At 38.1% G+C, this 18863-nt stretch overlaps 1 protein-coding gene across 1 annotated transcript in view; it reads left to right on the top strand.

The window, feature by feature from the left end:
* Positions 1 to 5001, top strand: part of LOC135202369 (uncharacterized) — a 189659-nt gene extending 184658 nt beyond the window's left edge. The window contains exons 2-4 of the mRNA XM_064231731.1: positions 1891 to 2029; positions 2615 to 2685; positions 2985 to 5001. Of these exons, the coding sequence (XP_064087801.1) occupies positions 1891 to 2029; positions 2615 to 2685; positions 2985 to 3104 (330 nt within the window). The 3' untranslated portion in view covers positions 3105 to 5001. The remainder of the gene's footprint in view (positions 1 to 1890; positions 2030 to 2614; positions 2686 to 2984) is intronic.
* The last annotated feature ends 13862 nt before the right edge of the window (positions 5002 to 18863 follow it).

Raw genomic sequence — 18863 nt, 5'->3', positions numbered from 1 at the left:
GGTCAGGAGCAATCAGTAGGTGTCAGCTATGAATTATAAAGTGCATATAATAGGAAATGTGGTCTGAACTTTAGACCATTTATTATTATTATTATTATTTATTATATTATTATTATTATTATTATTATTATTATATTAAACAAGTCTGTGGAACAAAAAAGTGCGTTCATATAAGAAAAAAATAAAAAAGGAAATATTCTTAAGAGGACCTCGATCACCTTAACATATTAAAATACTCGCAAGATGTGTTTATTGATCCCTATAATTCTATAATGCAAAGTATAGTGCTAATTGCTCTCCTAGATATTTTATAATACTCACAAGTTATATCGGCATATTGATCGCTTAAATATACTATAATACTCACAAATTATATTGGCATATTGATCTCCTAAATATACTTTAATACTCACAAATTATATCGGCGTATTGATCGCCTAAATATACTATAATACTCACAAAATATATTGCTGTATTGATCTCCACAATATACTATACTGCTCACAAGGTATTGTGCTTATTTATTGCCTAAATATGCTAAAGTACTCACAAGGTAATGTGCTTATTGATTGCCTGAATATACTAAAATACTCATAAGGTAATGTGCTTATTGATTGCCTGAATTTACTAAAATACTTATAAGGTAATGTCCTTTGTTGATTGCCTAAATATACTAAAATACTTATAAAATATTGCACTTATTGACTGCCTAAATATACTAAAGTACTCACAAGGTAATGTGCTTATTGATTGCCTAACTATACTAAAATACTCTAAAGATAATGTGCTTATTGATTGTCTAACTATACTAAAGCACTTACAAGGCAATGTGCTTATTGATTGGTTAATTGCATTTATTGATTGCCTAAATATACTAAAGTACTCACAACATGATGTTCTTATTGATTGCCTAGATATGCTAAAGTACTCACAAGGTAATGTGCTTATTGATTACCTAAATGTACTAAAATCCTCACAAGGTAAATTGCTTATTGATTGCCTAACTATACTAAAATACTCACAAGGTAATGAGCTTATTGATTGCTTAACTATACTAAAATACCCACAAGGTAATGTGCATATTGATTGCCTAACTATACTAAATACTCACAAAATAATGTTCTTATTGATTGCCTAACTATACTAAAATACTCACAAGGTAATGTGCTTATTGACTGCCTAACTATACTAAATACTCACAAAATAATGTTCTTATTGATTGCCTAACTATACTAAAATACTCACAAGGTAATGTGCATATTGATTGCCTAACTATACTAAAATGCTCACGAGATAATGTGCTTATTGATTGCCTAACTATACTAAAATACTCACGAGATAATGTGCTTATTGATTGCCTAACTATACTAAAATATTCACAAGGTAATGTGCTTATTGATTCCCTAACTATACTAGATATTCACAAAATAATGTTCTTATTGATTGCCTAACTATACTAAAATATTCACAAGGTAATGGGCATATTGATTGCCTAACTATACTAAAATACTCACAAGGTAATGTGCTTATTGATTGCCTAACTATACTAAATACTCACAAGGTAATGTGCATATTGATTGCCTAACTATACTAAAATATTCACAAGGTAATGGGCATATTGATTGCCTAACTATACTAAATACTCACAAGGTAATGTGCATATTGATTGCCTAACTATACTAAATTACTCACAAGATAATGTGCTTATTGATTGCCTAACTATACTAAAATACTCACAAGGTAATGTGCATATTGATTGCCTAACTATACTAAAATACTCACAAGGTAATGTGCATATTGATTGCCTAACTATACTAAAATACTCACAAGGTAATGTGCATAGTTCTCTAAAACAACTCTCTTCATTTTCTGAATTTCTTTCATTTTCAGGTTCGTCTCCTGATAGCGTTGCTGCTCACAACAGCTCTTATGGCCCGTGAAAGTCACGCCTGCCTCTACACCTGTCTCACTCCGAGCAACGAAAAATATTGCTGTGACAGCAACCTCGATCGAGTCATCCCTCCGGAGAGTACGTGTGATTCTTGCTTGTTAGATTTTAGTAGATTATTCAGATATTCTAGCATGTTTCAGGAGAAGGCTTTCAGCAGCATTAGCTTCATCACCACTGTATTGTCATCATAGAATTTTCAATCATATTGTAACTACAGTAATGTCCTTTTGCTGCATTAGCTTAACATGGGTATAGAGACATGTATGAAGTACATAAACACATGTTTTCGTTACTCGCTTTGCATATATTACTCATTGGGTATTGCTAGAATTTGCAGCACATATGTATGAATGTATGTATTATGTATATACACACTTATTTAGGTATTGTTGCATCACATATGGATGCAATGTGTATGAAGCTAGTATGGCCTTTATTAAAGACATTCTTCATCTACAAGGTCTTGGGGAATCAGTAATCAACTCGCCCTGATTAAAAACAGGCTGAATAAACCTGAGTGCATAGGATGGTAAATAAACAAATATATATTAAGAAATGAACAGAAAAAAATACAAATTAACACATGAAAGAAGACTTGAGGAATTCTCACTTACATTAGATAAAAATTCACTTGGATTAATATACCCTTTTTCTGTTACACAGTTCACCCAGGCACGTGCCCCATAACACGACCAGAATGCCCGGATGTCCGTACCAGAGTTGAAACTCCTAAGGTTAGTTTAGTATAGTTTGTTTATCTTAGCGTCAACTTGAGATACGTGGAAAATAATTGTCTTACAGGCAAAGAGATATCATTAGGACATGCCTAGATTTACTTAGCTTCAGATAAACAGCCATATTAAAATCCGTCATTCGAAGAGGACATCTTGATGGATTATTTTGAGGCCAAATTAATAATGGCTTAGAATTGTTTTAGCCATTAGAATGACTTTTTACTTTAAAAGGCATCTTAGCATAATCCTAATTATGCTTTCATCAAGTAACATTTTTTAAATCTTATTTTTACTTCCAGCTCTGCCCACACGATGGCCTGTGTGACAAGACCTCGAAGTGCTGCTACGACATCTGTCTGGAGCATCACGTCTGCAAACCTGTTCTCAATGTTCCCATCATCTTCCCAGAAGGACCCTAGACAAGTTTCTTAAGTCTTCCACTCTGGGAAGGATTCTCAGAGATTAGAAATGTTCTGAAATGCACCCGTTACCAGCTTCTTCAAGGTTCAGGGTCTTAGCAAACTCAAGGTTTTCCTGTTCCTTGAGAATCTTAACTTTTTCTACGTATCATAGTAAACTATAATGAGTTTGAATCATGAGTTAATGCATTTTGTAGCTTGCCTGATCTTTACTTGACATCGCTCTAGTTTAGAAAGTGAAGTGATTTAGTATAATTACTCTAATTTTCCGAGAAGCAATGAGGCGTAAAGCAGCGTTTCCCTTTATCAAGCAGTTCATAAATGCCTCGTAGACCTAATTGTTTGACTGTTGTAAGAAAATTAAAATGGTCACTTAACTCGTTTTAATTTCCTCTCATTTACCTACCCATGTCATTCCCTCATCGTGAGAAAGCGAGTGTATAGACTAGAGTGACCAATTACTTTTGTTTAGAAAAAAATATTACATTAGATTTCTTGTTCTGTTTTGAAATGCAGTTTTGAAGCAACTCTTCATTCACGACTGCCGAGAAGTATTAGTAGTTATTGTTAAATTGGTTTAGTAAGCGTAGCCTGAATGGTACACCTGGTAACCTCTCTTACTAGAAAGAGTAGCCAGGTAGACACAGAACCCTTATAAGGTCTGACTGTATATATGGTGTTAGAAGACAGCAGACGTTCGATGTTGCAGTCACAACCTCTGGTATTTATTCGATCCTTAGTTCTTAGTTTTCTTTTTATAAGTCTTAACAGGAAGGGTTGTCATATGAGAATATGTTTAAAGAAATTAGTTTCCTCCAATACAGAATGCATCAACGGGCCTTTTTTTTTCCTAGTCTGAATTCAAGCTTTACTATTCCCATGGATACTTACAGTATCCTGTGGGTAACGCCGAAGTGAAGAGAGTTCTTCGTCATTCTCGTTTTTATTCACCAATTTCACTTTTTTTATTCTTTTTCTTTGTGGATCAGTCCCTTTTCTGTTCCTACTGAGAAAACGATTTGATGCATTTAGGCCTTATCATTTCTTTAATAATTATTTGGAAAATTAACAAGGATTATTTCTCTCGATATCAATAATTTGTTACCCATTTTATGGCGTCCCATTTGAAATGGTCTAGTTCCTGAACTCTTACAAAAAGACCTAGTTTAGGTCTGATGTCAAAAAAGACGGTTATTTGCAATAAAGAGATGGACGAACATTACTTTATGATTAGCAGTCCATATGTGAAACGTCCTATCCTTGTTCATTTACATATTCTTTTTCCTGTCAGCTTAGACATGTTTCAAGAGAGCAAAACCGCCCCTGACCTTATCATACGAGTTTAGTGGACGCTCTAGAACGGGGGACAATTACAGCAATCACTCGTAAATAAACAAACACTGTCTCGGAAGAGTTTCGAGTAATGCAACTTTTTTTTTTTTTTAATAAACTCTGCTTTTAAAATTCTATGCTTATATTAGTTTTACGTGCACTTTAGGGCTCATTTCAGACGCATTTTGGAGAAATGTATCAAGCCTCGCCACCTCTCTTGAATGACCTAGGTCTAGCTGTGATAGTAGCCTCAATCTGAGAGCGTCTCGTAAATGGTGTTGGTCAAGTCTTACCTATGACTACTGGGTAGCTAGTATCATCTCAGTTGGGTTTGGGGCATCCTAAGCATTAACCAGAGCATAGGCAGAGCTCACATGGAGATGTGGGGGGTCTATGTCCAAAAAATTAAAATTGGCGGCGAAAAGGTTTATAATGTTCAAAGGTAAGAGTTTGATTTTATGATTCCAATTTTTTTTTATTAAACCGTTTTCGCTTAGTCGTGTATGTGTGCTCGCTAGACACAGAAATAAAATACTAAATATACATTTTAAGTCTGAAAAAAATATATTCTTTATTTTATTTGCATTCCAAAATCTCCTGTATCTCATAAATGTTTACATTGCCGCAGTTCCTGTGGCGAAGCCACGAACTGGAGTGTCAACCGACTCGAACAATTCTTCTTTCTATAGGGGAATTGATGAATTGGTTGCATTTGACAACATCCTCAAGGGTTGCTCTTGTTGTGTGTGTGTGTGGTGTGGTTGTGTTGTGGAAGACGAGAGACCGGAGAGAGAGAGAGAGAGAGAGAGAATGGTGAATAGGTGGTTGATGAATGAACTGCTTGTTTGGCCGGCGTGTTGGTTCGTTGAGAAGCAGTCAGTCCAGTGAAGGCATTTCGGAGTCAGTGTTGCCGAAGTGCTGAATTTTCGCTTGCTATGTGGAATAAAAAGTCTACGGGGCAGCTATCCAAGTTTGTATGCCGATGCGGATTCCACATCTGCATTTTCAGCAGCAATTTCTTCATGGCGCATTCATGTAAATTTATCATATACAAATTGCAATATTGTTTTACTTTTAAACAATTTCTCATTCAAATACAATATTATAAAAGATAAGACTCTTATAAGAATATGACGGTGATTTGATTAATGTACATCAATCTGTTAATATATTATAAAATTATTTCCTATATAATTTAAGGAGTTATATACTGATACATAAATGCTGCTATGCTTATCACAAACTTATCTGTAAATATATCTGGGGACAAATAAGAAAGGAAAAAATAATACTTCTCATATGTATATATACTTATATATATATATATATATATAATATATGTATATATAATATATTATATATATATATATACATATGTATATATATATATATGACTGGTAAAAATGTTCTGTAACAACAGAATTCCATCTAATAAAAGGAGCCCATAAAAACACCAAAATATAGAGAAAAAAGTACTATATTTCAGAGACTGCTGTCTCCCTCTTCAGGTAGATGAATGAGAAAATTTTACAGAAAAGGTGGTATTTATACCAAGAGGTCCATCCACAGGCAAGCCAATTTAGGTCACCCCCGCTGATAATCTTCCTTTCATCTTCTTAAGTGTTGGTTGAATGAAAACTTTGTCGATCGTATCTGAAAACCATGCTCCTTTTGAGATGTTCATTACCTGCCTCTCTTTTATTAAGGCAGATTCCATCATTTGTCTCTTGTACCGGCAGTTGCTGCTATAAATTACACGTGACAAATTCCAGTTTATTCTATGGTTATGTTCATTTATATGGTTGAAAATAACTGAGTTCTGTTGTCCATACCTAACTGACCGTTTGTGTTGTATTAATTTCTGGGGAAGTGATTTACCTGTAAATCCGATGTAAGATTGGTCACAGTCCTGGCATGGGATTTCGTATACCCCAGAGTCCTTGGGAGCGCCTCAGTGGCGTGGTTGGTATGGTGTTTGCTTCCGACCTCGGTGGTCGCGGGTTCGATTCTCGGCCATTCCATTGAGGAGTGAGAGATGTGTATTTCTGGTGATAGAAGTTCACTCTCGACGTGGTTCGGAAGTCACGTAAAGCCGTTGGTCCCGTTGCTGAATAACCACTGGTTCCATGCAACATAAAAACACCATAGAAACAAACAAACAGAGTCCTTGGGAGATGTCTTTTGTTGGACGTTAATCAGGGATTTGGCTAAGGTGTTTGGGTAAGTAAATACAAAAGGGTTAGATTTTCCGAGGGGGTGGGTTACTCTCTTAATCGTGTCCAGGTGGGGAATTTTTATTTTATTGTTGGGTGTATCTCTGGTCTTGTCTTTAGGGGGTTGGTAGAAAATTACGTTTGCTTTGTGAATCGCTTTCTCAATTATATGGTCAGGATACTTTAAAGACGAAAGTTGCTTACGAATTAGTTCAAATTCTTTTTCCAGGAATTCTGGGGAACAAATTCGTAAGGCTCTTAAGAACAGGTTGCTAGCTACACCTATCTTGATAGTAATGTCATGATAGCTAAAGTAGTGAATGTATGAAAGTGAGAACGTTGGTTTTCTGTATATGGTAAATTTGTGTTCTGTCGTATCTCTGATTATTAAAACATCAAGAAAAGGAATTTTGTTGTCTGTTTCCCATTCAACTTTAAATTTGATGCTGGGCACTTATGCGTTTAATTTCGAGAGGAATTCATTAAAATTGCCCCACCTATTATCCCAAAATGTTAGGATATCATCCACATATCTCATCCACAGCATGTTATTGGGTTTTATTGCATTTATTACTGTAGTTTCAAAGTATTCCATGTACAGATTGGCTAGAACAGGACTTAAAGGACTACCCATACTACACCCGAATTTTTGCTTGTAGAATGATTCCCCAAATGAAAAAACGTTATTAGATGCACATAATTCAACTAGCTTTATTATTTTGACAAGCACCAATGGGATATGATCTGAATAGGGGGATAATTTTATCCTTAAAAACTGAAGAACGTCCTGTACTGGTACTTTAGTGAACAGGGAATCTACGTCAAGGCTTAAAAGTTTTATGTTGTGCAGTGGTATATGTGCTTCGCTGAATTTGTGACAAAAATCTTCCGAATGTTTAATGTGACTGGGAGAAAAAGTGCCTAAAAAAGGGGAAAGGAGGCCAGCTAACCATTTAGAAATTTTGTAATTGAAAGCTCCGGCACATGAAACGATGGGTCTGAATGGAAGATGGTCTTTGTGAGTTTTGGGAAGTCCATAAAAGTAGGGTAATTTAGGATTAATTACTTTAAATTTCTCTAATAGTTCAATACTCTTTTTGTCTTGGCCAATTAATCTTACTTTCCGAAAAAATTCTGTGGGAACGTTTTGGAGGGGATTTTCGTCAGTTTTTCGTAAGTGTTTGTGTCGTTAAGGAGCTGGTTGATTTTGTCGAGGTAGAAGTCTGTCCATTATTACGATTTTGCCGTCTTTGTCGGATCTACCTATTATAACATCTCTTTTTTAGCGAGTGGATGGCTATCATGAATCTGCGGGGAACAGGATATTTCTTATGTAAGTCAGTTAAAGCATTTAGTAACACTCCTTTTAAACATATCTCTTCACGGCTGTAGTTTTTGTCTGATATGAATTTATCAAAAGCCACTATAAAGTCTAGGTTGTTTTTGCGGTCTGGCATAAGGGCAAAGGATAAGCCTAAATTTAAAACTAATGTTGATTTACCGTAAGGGGGGTGTTGGATAAGTTTAAAACTTTGTCTTGTTGCTCAAGATTATTCCATGCGCTATTGTCTATTAGGTTATTTAAATTGCGTAAAAGTCTGTTGGAATGAGTCACGCTATTATAAGCAGCAATGTCGGAACAGAATGAAATCAGATACCTGTATATGTGGTCCGTAGTGAGGAGGCGAAGATTAGACTGAGTTCCATATATCACTCAAATTTAAAGTTGAATGGGAAACAGACAACAAAATTCCTTTTCTTGATGTTTTAATAATCAGAGATACTACAGAATACAAATTTACCATATACAGAAAACCAACGTTCTCACTTTCATACATTCACTACTTTAGCTATCACGACATTACTATCAAGATAGGTGTAGCTAGCAACCTGTTCTTAAGAGCCTTACGAATTTGTTCCCCAGAATTCCTGGAAAAAGAATTTGAACTAATTCGCAAGCAACTTTCGTCTTTGAAGTATCCTGACCATATAATTGAGAAAGCGATTCACAAAGCAAACGTAATTTTCTACCGACCCCCTAAAGACAAGACCAGAGATACACCCAACAATAAAATAAAAATTCCCCACCTGGACACGATTAAGAGAGTAACCCACCCCCTCGGAAAATCTAACCCTTTTGTATTTACTTACCCAAACACCTTAGCCAAATCCCTGATTAACGCCCAACAAAAGACATCTCCCAAGGACTCTGGGGTATACGAAATCCCATGTCAGGACTGTGACCAATCTTACATCGGATTTACAGGTAAATCACTTCCCCAGAGATTAATACAACACAAACGGTCAGTTAGGTATGGACAACAGAACTCGGTTATTTTCAACCATATAAATGAACATAACCATAGAATAAACTGGAATTAGTCACGTGTAATTTATAGCAGCAACTGCCGGTACAAGAGTCAAATGATGGAATCTGCCTTAATAAAAGAGAGGCAGGTAATGAACATCTCAAAAGGAGCATGGATTTCAGATACGATCGACAAAGTTTTCATTCAACCAACACTTAAGAAGATGAAAGGAAGATTATCAGCGGGGGTGACCTAAATTGGCTTGCCTGTGGATGGACCTCTTGGTATAAATACCACCTTTTCTGTAAACTTTTCTTATTCATCTACCTGAAGAGGGAGACAGCAGTCTCTGAAATATAGTACTTTTCTCTCTATATTTTGGTGTTTTTATGGGCTCCTTTTATTATATATATATGATATATTATATATATATATATATATATCATATATACGTATATAGGTATATGTATATGTATGTACATTAATATATATATATATATATATATATATATTATATATATATATATACAGTGCATGTATATAAAATATATGTAAAATATAAATGTGTATAAATGTGTATATATATATATATGTATGAATGTATATATATGTATGTATGAATATATTGTATATATAGATACATATATAATATGTATATGTGTGTATATGTATGTATATACGTGTATATATATATATGTATATACACATGTATATGTGTATATATACATATATATATGCATGTATATATATGTATATATATGCATGTATGTATATATATTATATATATATAGATACATATATATCTATATAATAATATATATATATTAGTAATGTACCTTAAGTATAACGAAATTGATATACGTCGTTCAAATCCCTATGTGCGAAGTTCATGATCATTCATATCATACGAATAGGTGCAGTAAACAAGTGATAAATTACCTCCACAATCTGCTATGGGCATACAGTTTTTATCGCTAGTAGGTAGTACGTTAAACAAGTGCGATACTCAGTGTTTTCAACGAAGGATTTTCAATGCCAGAATTTTCGCTTTTAATTAATTTGCTATGTACAAAGGTAATGTCCAGAGTTTCAAAAATATATCTTTGGAGCTCATGTTTCATAGACAATGAAACTTCTAATATTATATATACCTGCATCTCTGCAAAACTCGTAAAGATCAAGTGGCAACCATAATTATGCGTACTAAGTACTCTATCTTCCCAGATCGCCAATCCATTATCATGTCATCTATGACATTTATGTTGAAGTAAAATTAGTGGTGCACATTATTCAATCTATAGTAGATTCACATCAGCCGTGCAATTGATGTTTAGGCCAGTCCCTTATGACGCTCCTGATTGGTTGTTGATAAGCCAATGGCAGGGCTGGAGCGTTCACATAGGCAGGATGTATGTTCCACTTCTCCTGAGGGATGCTTTTGAAAGACGTATCCCTCATGAGAGGTGGAACATACATCCTGCCTATGTGAACTCTTGAGAGAGACTGAATGTTTCCAGCCCCGTGATTGGCTTATCAACAGCGGCAATCAGGAGCGTGTTAAGGGATTGGCCTAGACATCAGATGCACCGGTGATGTTAATTTACTATAGTAATATCTGTTTACATCATAATACATTTAAAATAGACCTGAAATTATGTTTTCTTTATGCAGTGAGAAGTTGAGCTTCTATTGCATTTGCACCATTATTTGATTCAGGACCCAGGACAAATTAAAATTTTTTTCCTGTCATATGTCATCATTAGTTTGTTGTCAATAAGTAATCGAAAATATGGATAAATCAGACTCCTTTTCATCTGGAGAACACCCTATTTCTTCGTAATTGGTTGAACTTGAACGCCTACTGTTTCCGGTCCCACCCTTGGGTGAATCCTAGTGGGTGCCGTGATCCATCGTAACCACCCACTTGAAGGGTCAAGGTTCAACACTTACAACTTGCCTCATCACATTTTGTTGTGTCGAAGATGCTGGTTTTATGGGTCTCACTTTTCAAACATCCTATTTTGCATTCAGTTTCTACCTCTCTCTCTCTCTCCTTCGCCTTCATCTACCATAACTCTGCTAGTAGATTTTCCTAGCTAATATATTCCCTACATAACTATTTCTACAGACTTCTGCATTCTTAACAATGCGATGTTGTATGATTGTGAAATGTGCTAGCATTTTCTTGTTTTTGTTTAGTTTAGTGGTCTCAAGACAAAATTAATTAGATAATTAAATATCTTAAATATGGATTATTGTGTCTCAATTGATGAAAACTACTACACCAGGTAAAAAAAAAAAAAGTACTCTCAAGTTCAAAGCAAATGTAACTGTCGTTTCTCTCTCTCTCTCTCTCTGGTAGAGAAGATGGTTCAGTGTTATACTAAATAACAGATACTGGAATTGTAGGTGGATGCATTCCATAGCAATAGAAATGATATTCAATATGATACGTAGGTTACTCGGTTATATGAACATATATACAGGGTGTTTCGAAATTAAAGCCCCTCCCCCCCACACCATAAACTAAAATTGATAAGGACAAAAACAATAGTAATTCAGAACTGGTATTTATTTATGTTTCTCTTTGAGTATTTGATATTTTGTGTGGCCTCCATCTGCCTGTACTGCAGCCTACATTCTTGAGGGGTATGATTTCAGTAAATTGCAAAAAAGCTGAATCTCAAACTTCATTTCCCTGAGCACTTTGGTCACCTCACTTCGCACGTCATTGAGGCTTGGTATACCATCATAGTTCACTGTGCACGCTTCAACACGATCCTTTAAGATACTACCAATGTTTTTACACACATTAAGGTCAGGGGAGCTACCTGGAAATTCACTTGATTGAGAAGAAATCAATACCAATGTCTCAAAGCAGCTCCTGTGTCTGAAGAGCCTTAAAACATGGTGCCTCATAATGCAAAAATGAGATTTCTTCAACAGATAACACATTTTCAGAATCTTTGAGGAAAGGAAATACTCCACCAGTAAGCACAGTTTCTCTGAAGTATTTGCCATTCCATGACTGTCCTTTTTCTTTGATGATCCACATTAACCATTTGGCTGTAAAATGGAGAAAAATTCCCAAACATTCAGGAAATTTCACAACTTGGCGATAGCGTACGTCATGCAGCCCAAATGATGTCATTTTTATGATTTGGCTTCCTGACTGTGTAAATGAAGAATTCATCTGATGCGGCAACATGGAGAAAGTCAGCTTCATCCCAATCTTTAAGAAATGAACCGCAAAACCATGCACGGTCTTCTCTCTGTTGCTGAGTGATGTTGGGCTTGCTGATAACATGAAATGGCTTGATACCAGATTTTTTCAACTCATACAGCACTATAACTTCTCTTCTTTCCCCTTTTTGTTTCTAGTTCAAGCACCAATTTACATAAAGACTTTCTTGTCTACCCAATGCCTCAGCTATGATGTCTTTTGACTCCTGAGAAAGGACTTCAGCCCTTACAAGATTCTCACTCTTTTCGCGATGACTCATATGGATTTTTGTTCCAGTTTCTTTCAACAAAGGATTCCTCTCTTTTAATGTATTTAGCTATCCAGGAATGGGAAATGAAGGATGCGCCAGCATCCCTGGCCTCTCTGAAGGTTATAGCCCGGATTCGGTCAATCCATCTGATTTCCTCCAAGTCGTTAGCCATGGCTGTATCTAACTCCGTCACTCAGTCTGAAAATACAAGAAATGTAAAATGAAAAATGACATAATAGAAACTTAAGATAATGTACTTGGAGATAGCCTATAGCAGAAAAATTCATAACTTTCCATTTGCTCTGTGGAGAGGGGGGGGGGGGGGGTGGGGGGGGGGGGGGGGCCTCTAATTCGAAACACCCAGTAGTATACTATATAATTAACTAGTCAATGACTGAACACTTGAAAATGGAATTAAAATTTTCATCATCTCTATGAGCAATTTGATGATATAGTGTGGTTACACAGTACTGTAGGAGTGCTGCATATTTTATATGAATACTACATTCTTTAGAACTACTGTGATTCAAATTGACCGTCCGTCACAGAATTGTACAAAGAATTTCCAATCACATAACATGGATTCCCTGGAAAATAACTTTGTGGTTAATCAAAGGTGTGTTTACTTTTGTTTTGTTACTGAATTGGGACTGAATTTAGATTCCAGGTGATTAATGGTCTTAATGGTCGCTGAACCGCATTCATTTAAAACAATTCTTCATATTTCTATGTTCTCAAATGATAAGATAATTGTGAATTGCATATTTACATCCCATTTTTAATGTGTTACAAGGAGTCTCAAATATTTCCGACGTTCAGAAAGCTGCCTGCATATTATATTAAACATATACGCAACGTTTTACTAACCAAACGCGTGGCGTCGAGTCGCGCTAATTCATGGCTAGTGTCATTTTCGCCTTAAATAGGAATAGGGATGTCGGTGTTTTCTACTTTGTTTTCATATTGCATTTCAGTTTACGAACGCGATTTATGTTCTAATAAAATTGTACTCCTTTATATCTTTTTTCACTTTTATGTAGGACAAAATGTAACATAATTAAATTTCAGTTCATCTTTTCTTTGTATCCATATGATATATTTAAAATCTTAAAACTTACCTATAGTTTTTGAAAATGTTTATGGTTGAGTAGTTAATTATTATATATATATATATATATATATATATATATATATATATATATATATATATATATATATATATATATATTCTCTCTTGATGTTTCGGCTAATTCGTTTAGAATTGTATCTTTTTAATTAATTATCCTGTAAAATTCAATAAAAATGAAACTTGCCCTAGAAAAATGGCCATTTCCCCCTAAGTTGCAATTGCCCGCCTGTAGGTAGTATTATTTTTCTTATAGACAAAAAGTTAAATAAAGGAAAATCGCCAAATTTATTTTAACAGATGAAATTTAAAAAAATCCCCCTTGGAGAGAGAGAGAGAGAGAGAGAGAGAGAGAGAGAGAGAGAGAGAGAGAGAGAGAGAGATCAGACAAAGAAGATACGTACTGCAAAAAATCCCTGAGAGTGAGAGAGAGATTTCAGCAATTTATAACACCAAGAGACAAGGCAGAGTTAAAAAAATGTTCACAATATTTCCTGCTATATTTTGATAAATCGAAATATCTCTCATGGAATACAGAAAATCAACGAAAAATCGAGAGAGGATGAGAGGAGAGTATGTGAACTGGTTATGTCCAGAAATTGTTCGAAATACGGAGAGAAGTCTAACGCAGGCATAGTCATCTCGTTTATTGTGGCTGCCTATTCACTGGTGAGATTCTTCCTGACTACTGTTGATGGAGTTGAACAGCCCAAGGAGAAGGAAATGAAGGAGAGAATTGCGGCTTGGCGAGACACCATCCGGTGCCAGAGAGAGCAGCAGGTGAACTTGGACAGGATAATTCTTCAGCTGCAACAGAGGCTCGACAACAATGAAGAGATTCAGAAGGCGGGAGGAAGGGAAGAACACACTCGTGTGATCCAGATCACTCAGGAGGTGTTGCAACAGCAGGCCTGGCAAGAAAGGGTCTACTCGCTCGAAGCTGACACGTTGTTCCTGGAGAGGGAGAACGACCAAGAAAAGAGGGAAAATCGGCAGCTGGAAGACAAGATCCTCAAGATCACAGATGAAAATCAGCAGCTGATGGAAAAGACAAAGGAAATTGGGGAGAGAAACGATGCTCTATGTGAGAGGATAAGGGAACTAACAGTACGGTAGGCAGAGGCAAACAGCCAGGTTGAGAGGCAAGAGGAACTCATACGACAGAAGGAGAAAGACCCGCAGTTAAAAAAGCGAAGAAGCGGCGCGTATGGCGAGGCTCATCCAGGAACAAAAGGACGCGACTGAAAAGCACGAATCCGGCAGGAAAGACGTCGAGGCCAGGTTCGAGCGCCTGCAGAAGGAAGTGGAAGACCTCAGGGAAGGAAAAGTGTGGACTCCAGTGTGAAGTTGAGGCTGCGAAACTCAAGAGGAAGGAGCTGACATGCCGTCTAGAGAAAGGAAATCGTGACTGGAGAGGAAGACCGGTGTCCAGGGCGAACGGAACGAAAAGCTGGAAGATGAGGTTGGACAGCTGCGAGGAGCAAAGGAGAAATTGGTTTGCAACCTGAAGAACCTGCGGGGGAAAAACAGACGCCTGGAGAAAGACAACTGGAAACTGAAGGAGCAGCTGTTCGTCTTCAAGGAATGGCGCGATCTCCAAAGAATAGCGCGATCTTCAAGGAATGGCGCTGGCCTCACAAAGACGGATGAGATGTGAAAAATTTGAGGACAATGTTTGTTGTATGGAAAGTTTAATGTTTATTTGTAATAAGTTGGCTTTGTTGATACTTGAAGGAAGTTGAAGTTGCAGGGAAATTAATATGCTAAAATGTATTCTTAAGAGTTTTATTGATTCCTGAAAGGGAAAGAAGATGGAAGGATTAAAGAAAGCATGAGGAAAATGACAGGTTGGTGGAGTGCCAGGAGAAGCATAGGATTCAGAGAAGCCCCAGGAGAACTGAAAGGGGCCTGCCACGCGTCTGTGGACGGGCAGGTGGGGACCGCCACGAGTCCCAGGACGGGCGGGCGTGGCCCGCCAAGTGTCCTGGGATGGGTGGGTGAGGCCCACCATGCTTCCTGGGACGTGTGGCCAAGGCCCGCCACGCATCCCGGGACGGGCGGCCGAGGCCCGCCACACGTCCCGGGACGAGCAGGCGTGGCCTGCCAAGTGTCCCAGGATGGGTGAGCGAGGCCCGCCATGGGTCCCGGGATGGGCGGGCGAGGCCTGCCACATTTCCCGGGACGGGCGGGCAAGGCCCACCACATGTCCCGGGACGGGCGGGCAAGCCCCACCACGCTTCCTGGGACAGCCGGGCAAGGCCCGCCATGTGTCCCGGGACAGGTGGGCATGGCCCACCACGCATCCCGGGATGGGCAGGCGATGCACGCCACGTGTCCCGGGATGGGTGTACCCTGCCATGCATCCCGGACCGGCAGGCCCATGCTTTGCGGGATGGATGGCCGGGCGGGGCCCGGCACGCGTTCCGGGACGGACGGGCGTGGCCCACCAAGTATCCCTGGATGGGCGGGCGAGGCCCGCCGCGTGTCCCGGGACGTTTGAGATGGCCTTTGTCCAAAATGTAAGGAAAAAAAAAAGAGGAAATATGGGAAAATGGAGTGCTTATGACTTACCTTAGGTAATTGTTAAAGGGAATGCAAGGTCGCCATTGAAAACTCAGCAGATTAATCTAATTTACATTTATTTACAAGCAACATTGAATGGCCTGAGATAAAGGCAAGGCAGGTATGCCATGTGGGGGAGGCCGTGTACTGTCTGGAACACTTATCTCTCACAAAGTGGAAAAACTGGCCGAAATCAACATCTACTGCAATGCTGGTTTCCAAATTTATGAATTCAGGTAATACAAGCACTTGCGAGGAGATGGAGCATGGAGTCAGCAATCTGGAAATGAATCCCCAAATTACACACAACATAAACTAAAGACTTCCTGCATAATATCTCAGCTAATCACTATGGAGGGTGTTTATCTTTAATCACACACAAGAGGAGGAACTCTAATGCTTAAATGAAATGTTCAATGAAGACTTAATCTAGGACAGGTCACAGGGGTAGCACGTGCTACGATGGTGGACAAAGGACGTTCAGTAGAGGAGTTATAAAAAGGAAATTTAAAATGGAAATAACAAGATTCGTCTTGAAGTAATAGGACTGGTTGGATTTTGCACTTTCGAGACATACCTGTGACTTGCACATGTATCATGATGTCTGAGGAAGGCTCCAACCAGCGACGACGAAACAAAGGGGCTGACTTCAAGTCAGAGGCGAGCACATCTGCCCGATAACAGACGGTGGAGTAGTCTGAGGATGAATCAGGGCATTTCCAAGCGGCCTGGGACCACACACTACCTACAGCATTGTCTGGGAAGATGCAAAAACACAGCCAGCAGATTTGTGGGAAAAGTGGTCTAAAGCTAGGAGTACCTATAGCCCACCAAGAAGCCTATATAATCCCTGCAACATGCCCTTCTTACCCTATACACTAGGTCTAGTCGTTAACGGATTAATTACCCCCAGACCGGACATGCCAATCTCCCCAATGCTTTAAAGGTGGGGGTAAAAATGGCTGCTCTTCTAGCAAATAACTAAAAATGAATGATACTGGGAAGATGAGGCGATCAAAAACCGTAATAAACTAATATAATATATATACACACACACACACACACACACACACACACACACATATATAATATATATATATATATATATATATCACATCAGGAAAAACCATGAATATAAAGGAAGAGGTGTCCAATCAGACGACAGTCATGTACACGTGTTTTATTATTAAGAAACGTTTCATGTTGTCAACAACACATCATCAGTCTGCAATTGAAATTCAACATTAAAATAAACTTAAAAAATTACAATAGAAATTAAATAAACTTAAAAATTACAATAAAATTTTAAAATTAAAAAATAATCAGAACGCTAAAATAGGGAATGAGAAGAAAACTACCTATTCATAAAGAAGGAAAGAGCTGAGTGACTAAAAACGGTAAGGTCTTGCATACAACGTAAACTCACGCCAGGAGAGAGAGGAGATGACGAGGTGTTGGAGTTTAAACTAAGGGTAGGAAAGGTGCTTAATAAACAATGACTCAAGGGGTAGTTAGATGGGTAGTTTGTTTTGTGGTGCCAATTATAGAAAAATGTTTCTTTTCGATAGTAACCTTACAACTCTTTGCATGAATTCTTATATTAGATAACTCGGGATTAGAGATTCTGGACCCAGTTCTAATAACTAATCCAAATGGCCTGTAATACCGGACTTGTAACAGTCTCCGTGAAGAACCAACATAAATACCAAGACATCTTGGGCATTCAAATTTATAGATTGATATTGGACTTCATGAAATCCTGTAATTTGTCCTTGTAATTAAAAAACCCTCCAATTTTTTGTGGATTCATGGGAATAAGATTAAGTTTCAAAAAACCAAATTCCTTTACAATAATATTTCTAACTTTACACGTAAACTGGTCTGAATGAAATAATAAATGGGATGGGTGCATACATAGTTAACCCTTATTAAACGCCGAACTGGAACGTATTTTTTACGTCGAGATAAATTGTCTGTCGGGTGCCGACTGGACGTATTTTACGTCGACATACGAAAGTTTTTTTAAAATTCGCGGAAAAAATACTTATAGGCCTACCAGCCTAAAACTTTTGAATCACGCGCCTTGGGGAATGCTGGGAGTTCGCGGATCAAGGCCTTGTTTTGTTTTGAAGCGTGACCCAGGTGCGCATGCGCGATATCCCTTCTTCTCGCTCCAGCCAGCATCAGTAGCGCACCATCCGAGAGCGATCTTTTGTGAAAAGCGTGTTTTTCTGGACTTGTGCGAGACTTTGAGCATTTGTATTGCTACAGGACATTCCTAGATATGTCTCAACGACGTGTGAAACCGTGAATGGCGCGTTTTACCCGTCGGAAGGGATCGTGTAAGGCGAGTTTTAGTTTTGGACCTGGATGCTGGCGAGGGGCCAAGCACCCAGCATGACCCCGCGCCTCAAGGCCGTTCTGTGCGGCCACGTGTGGCTGAAAGTGTTTCGGGAACACATCGTATGCCTTTGGTTACCCCTAGGAAGCATGTGGGCGTCCTTAGGGGCATTCGTAGGCATTTGGGAGGCCTCCAACAAGGGACATAGACGAATATCTTTCGGAGCTTGATCGGGAACATGTCGCAAGTCCTCATTTTGATGGCGGATGGTCATCGAGTGATGAGGACATCAGTCCCGATGAAAGTGAGGATGAATATTTGACCCCCAATGTCCGTTCGAGGCTCACATCCGAAAGTGAGCTCGAATTCAGTGCATACGAGG

The sequence above is a fragment of the Macrobrachium nipponense genome, chromosome 30 (assembly GCF_015104395.2).
Source record: "Macrobrachium nipponense isolate FS-2020 chromosome 30, ASM1510439v2, whole genome shotgun sequence".
NCBI lineage: Eukaryota > Metazoa > Arthropoda > Malacostraca > Decapoda > Palaemonidae > Macrobrachium > Macrobrachium nipponense.
This window is presented reverse-complemented; position numbering and strand designations above follow the sequence as displayed.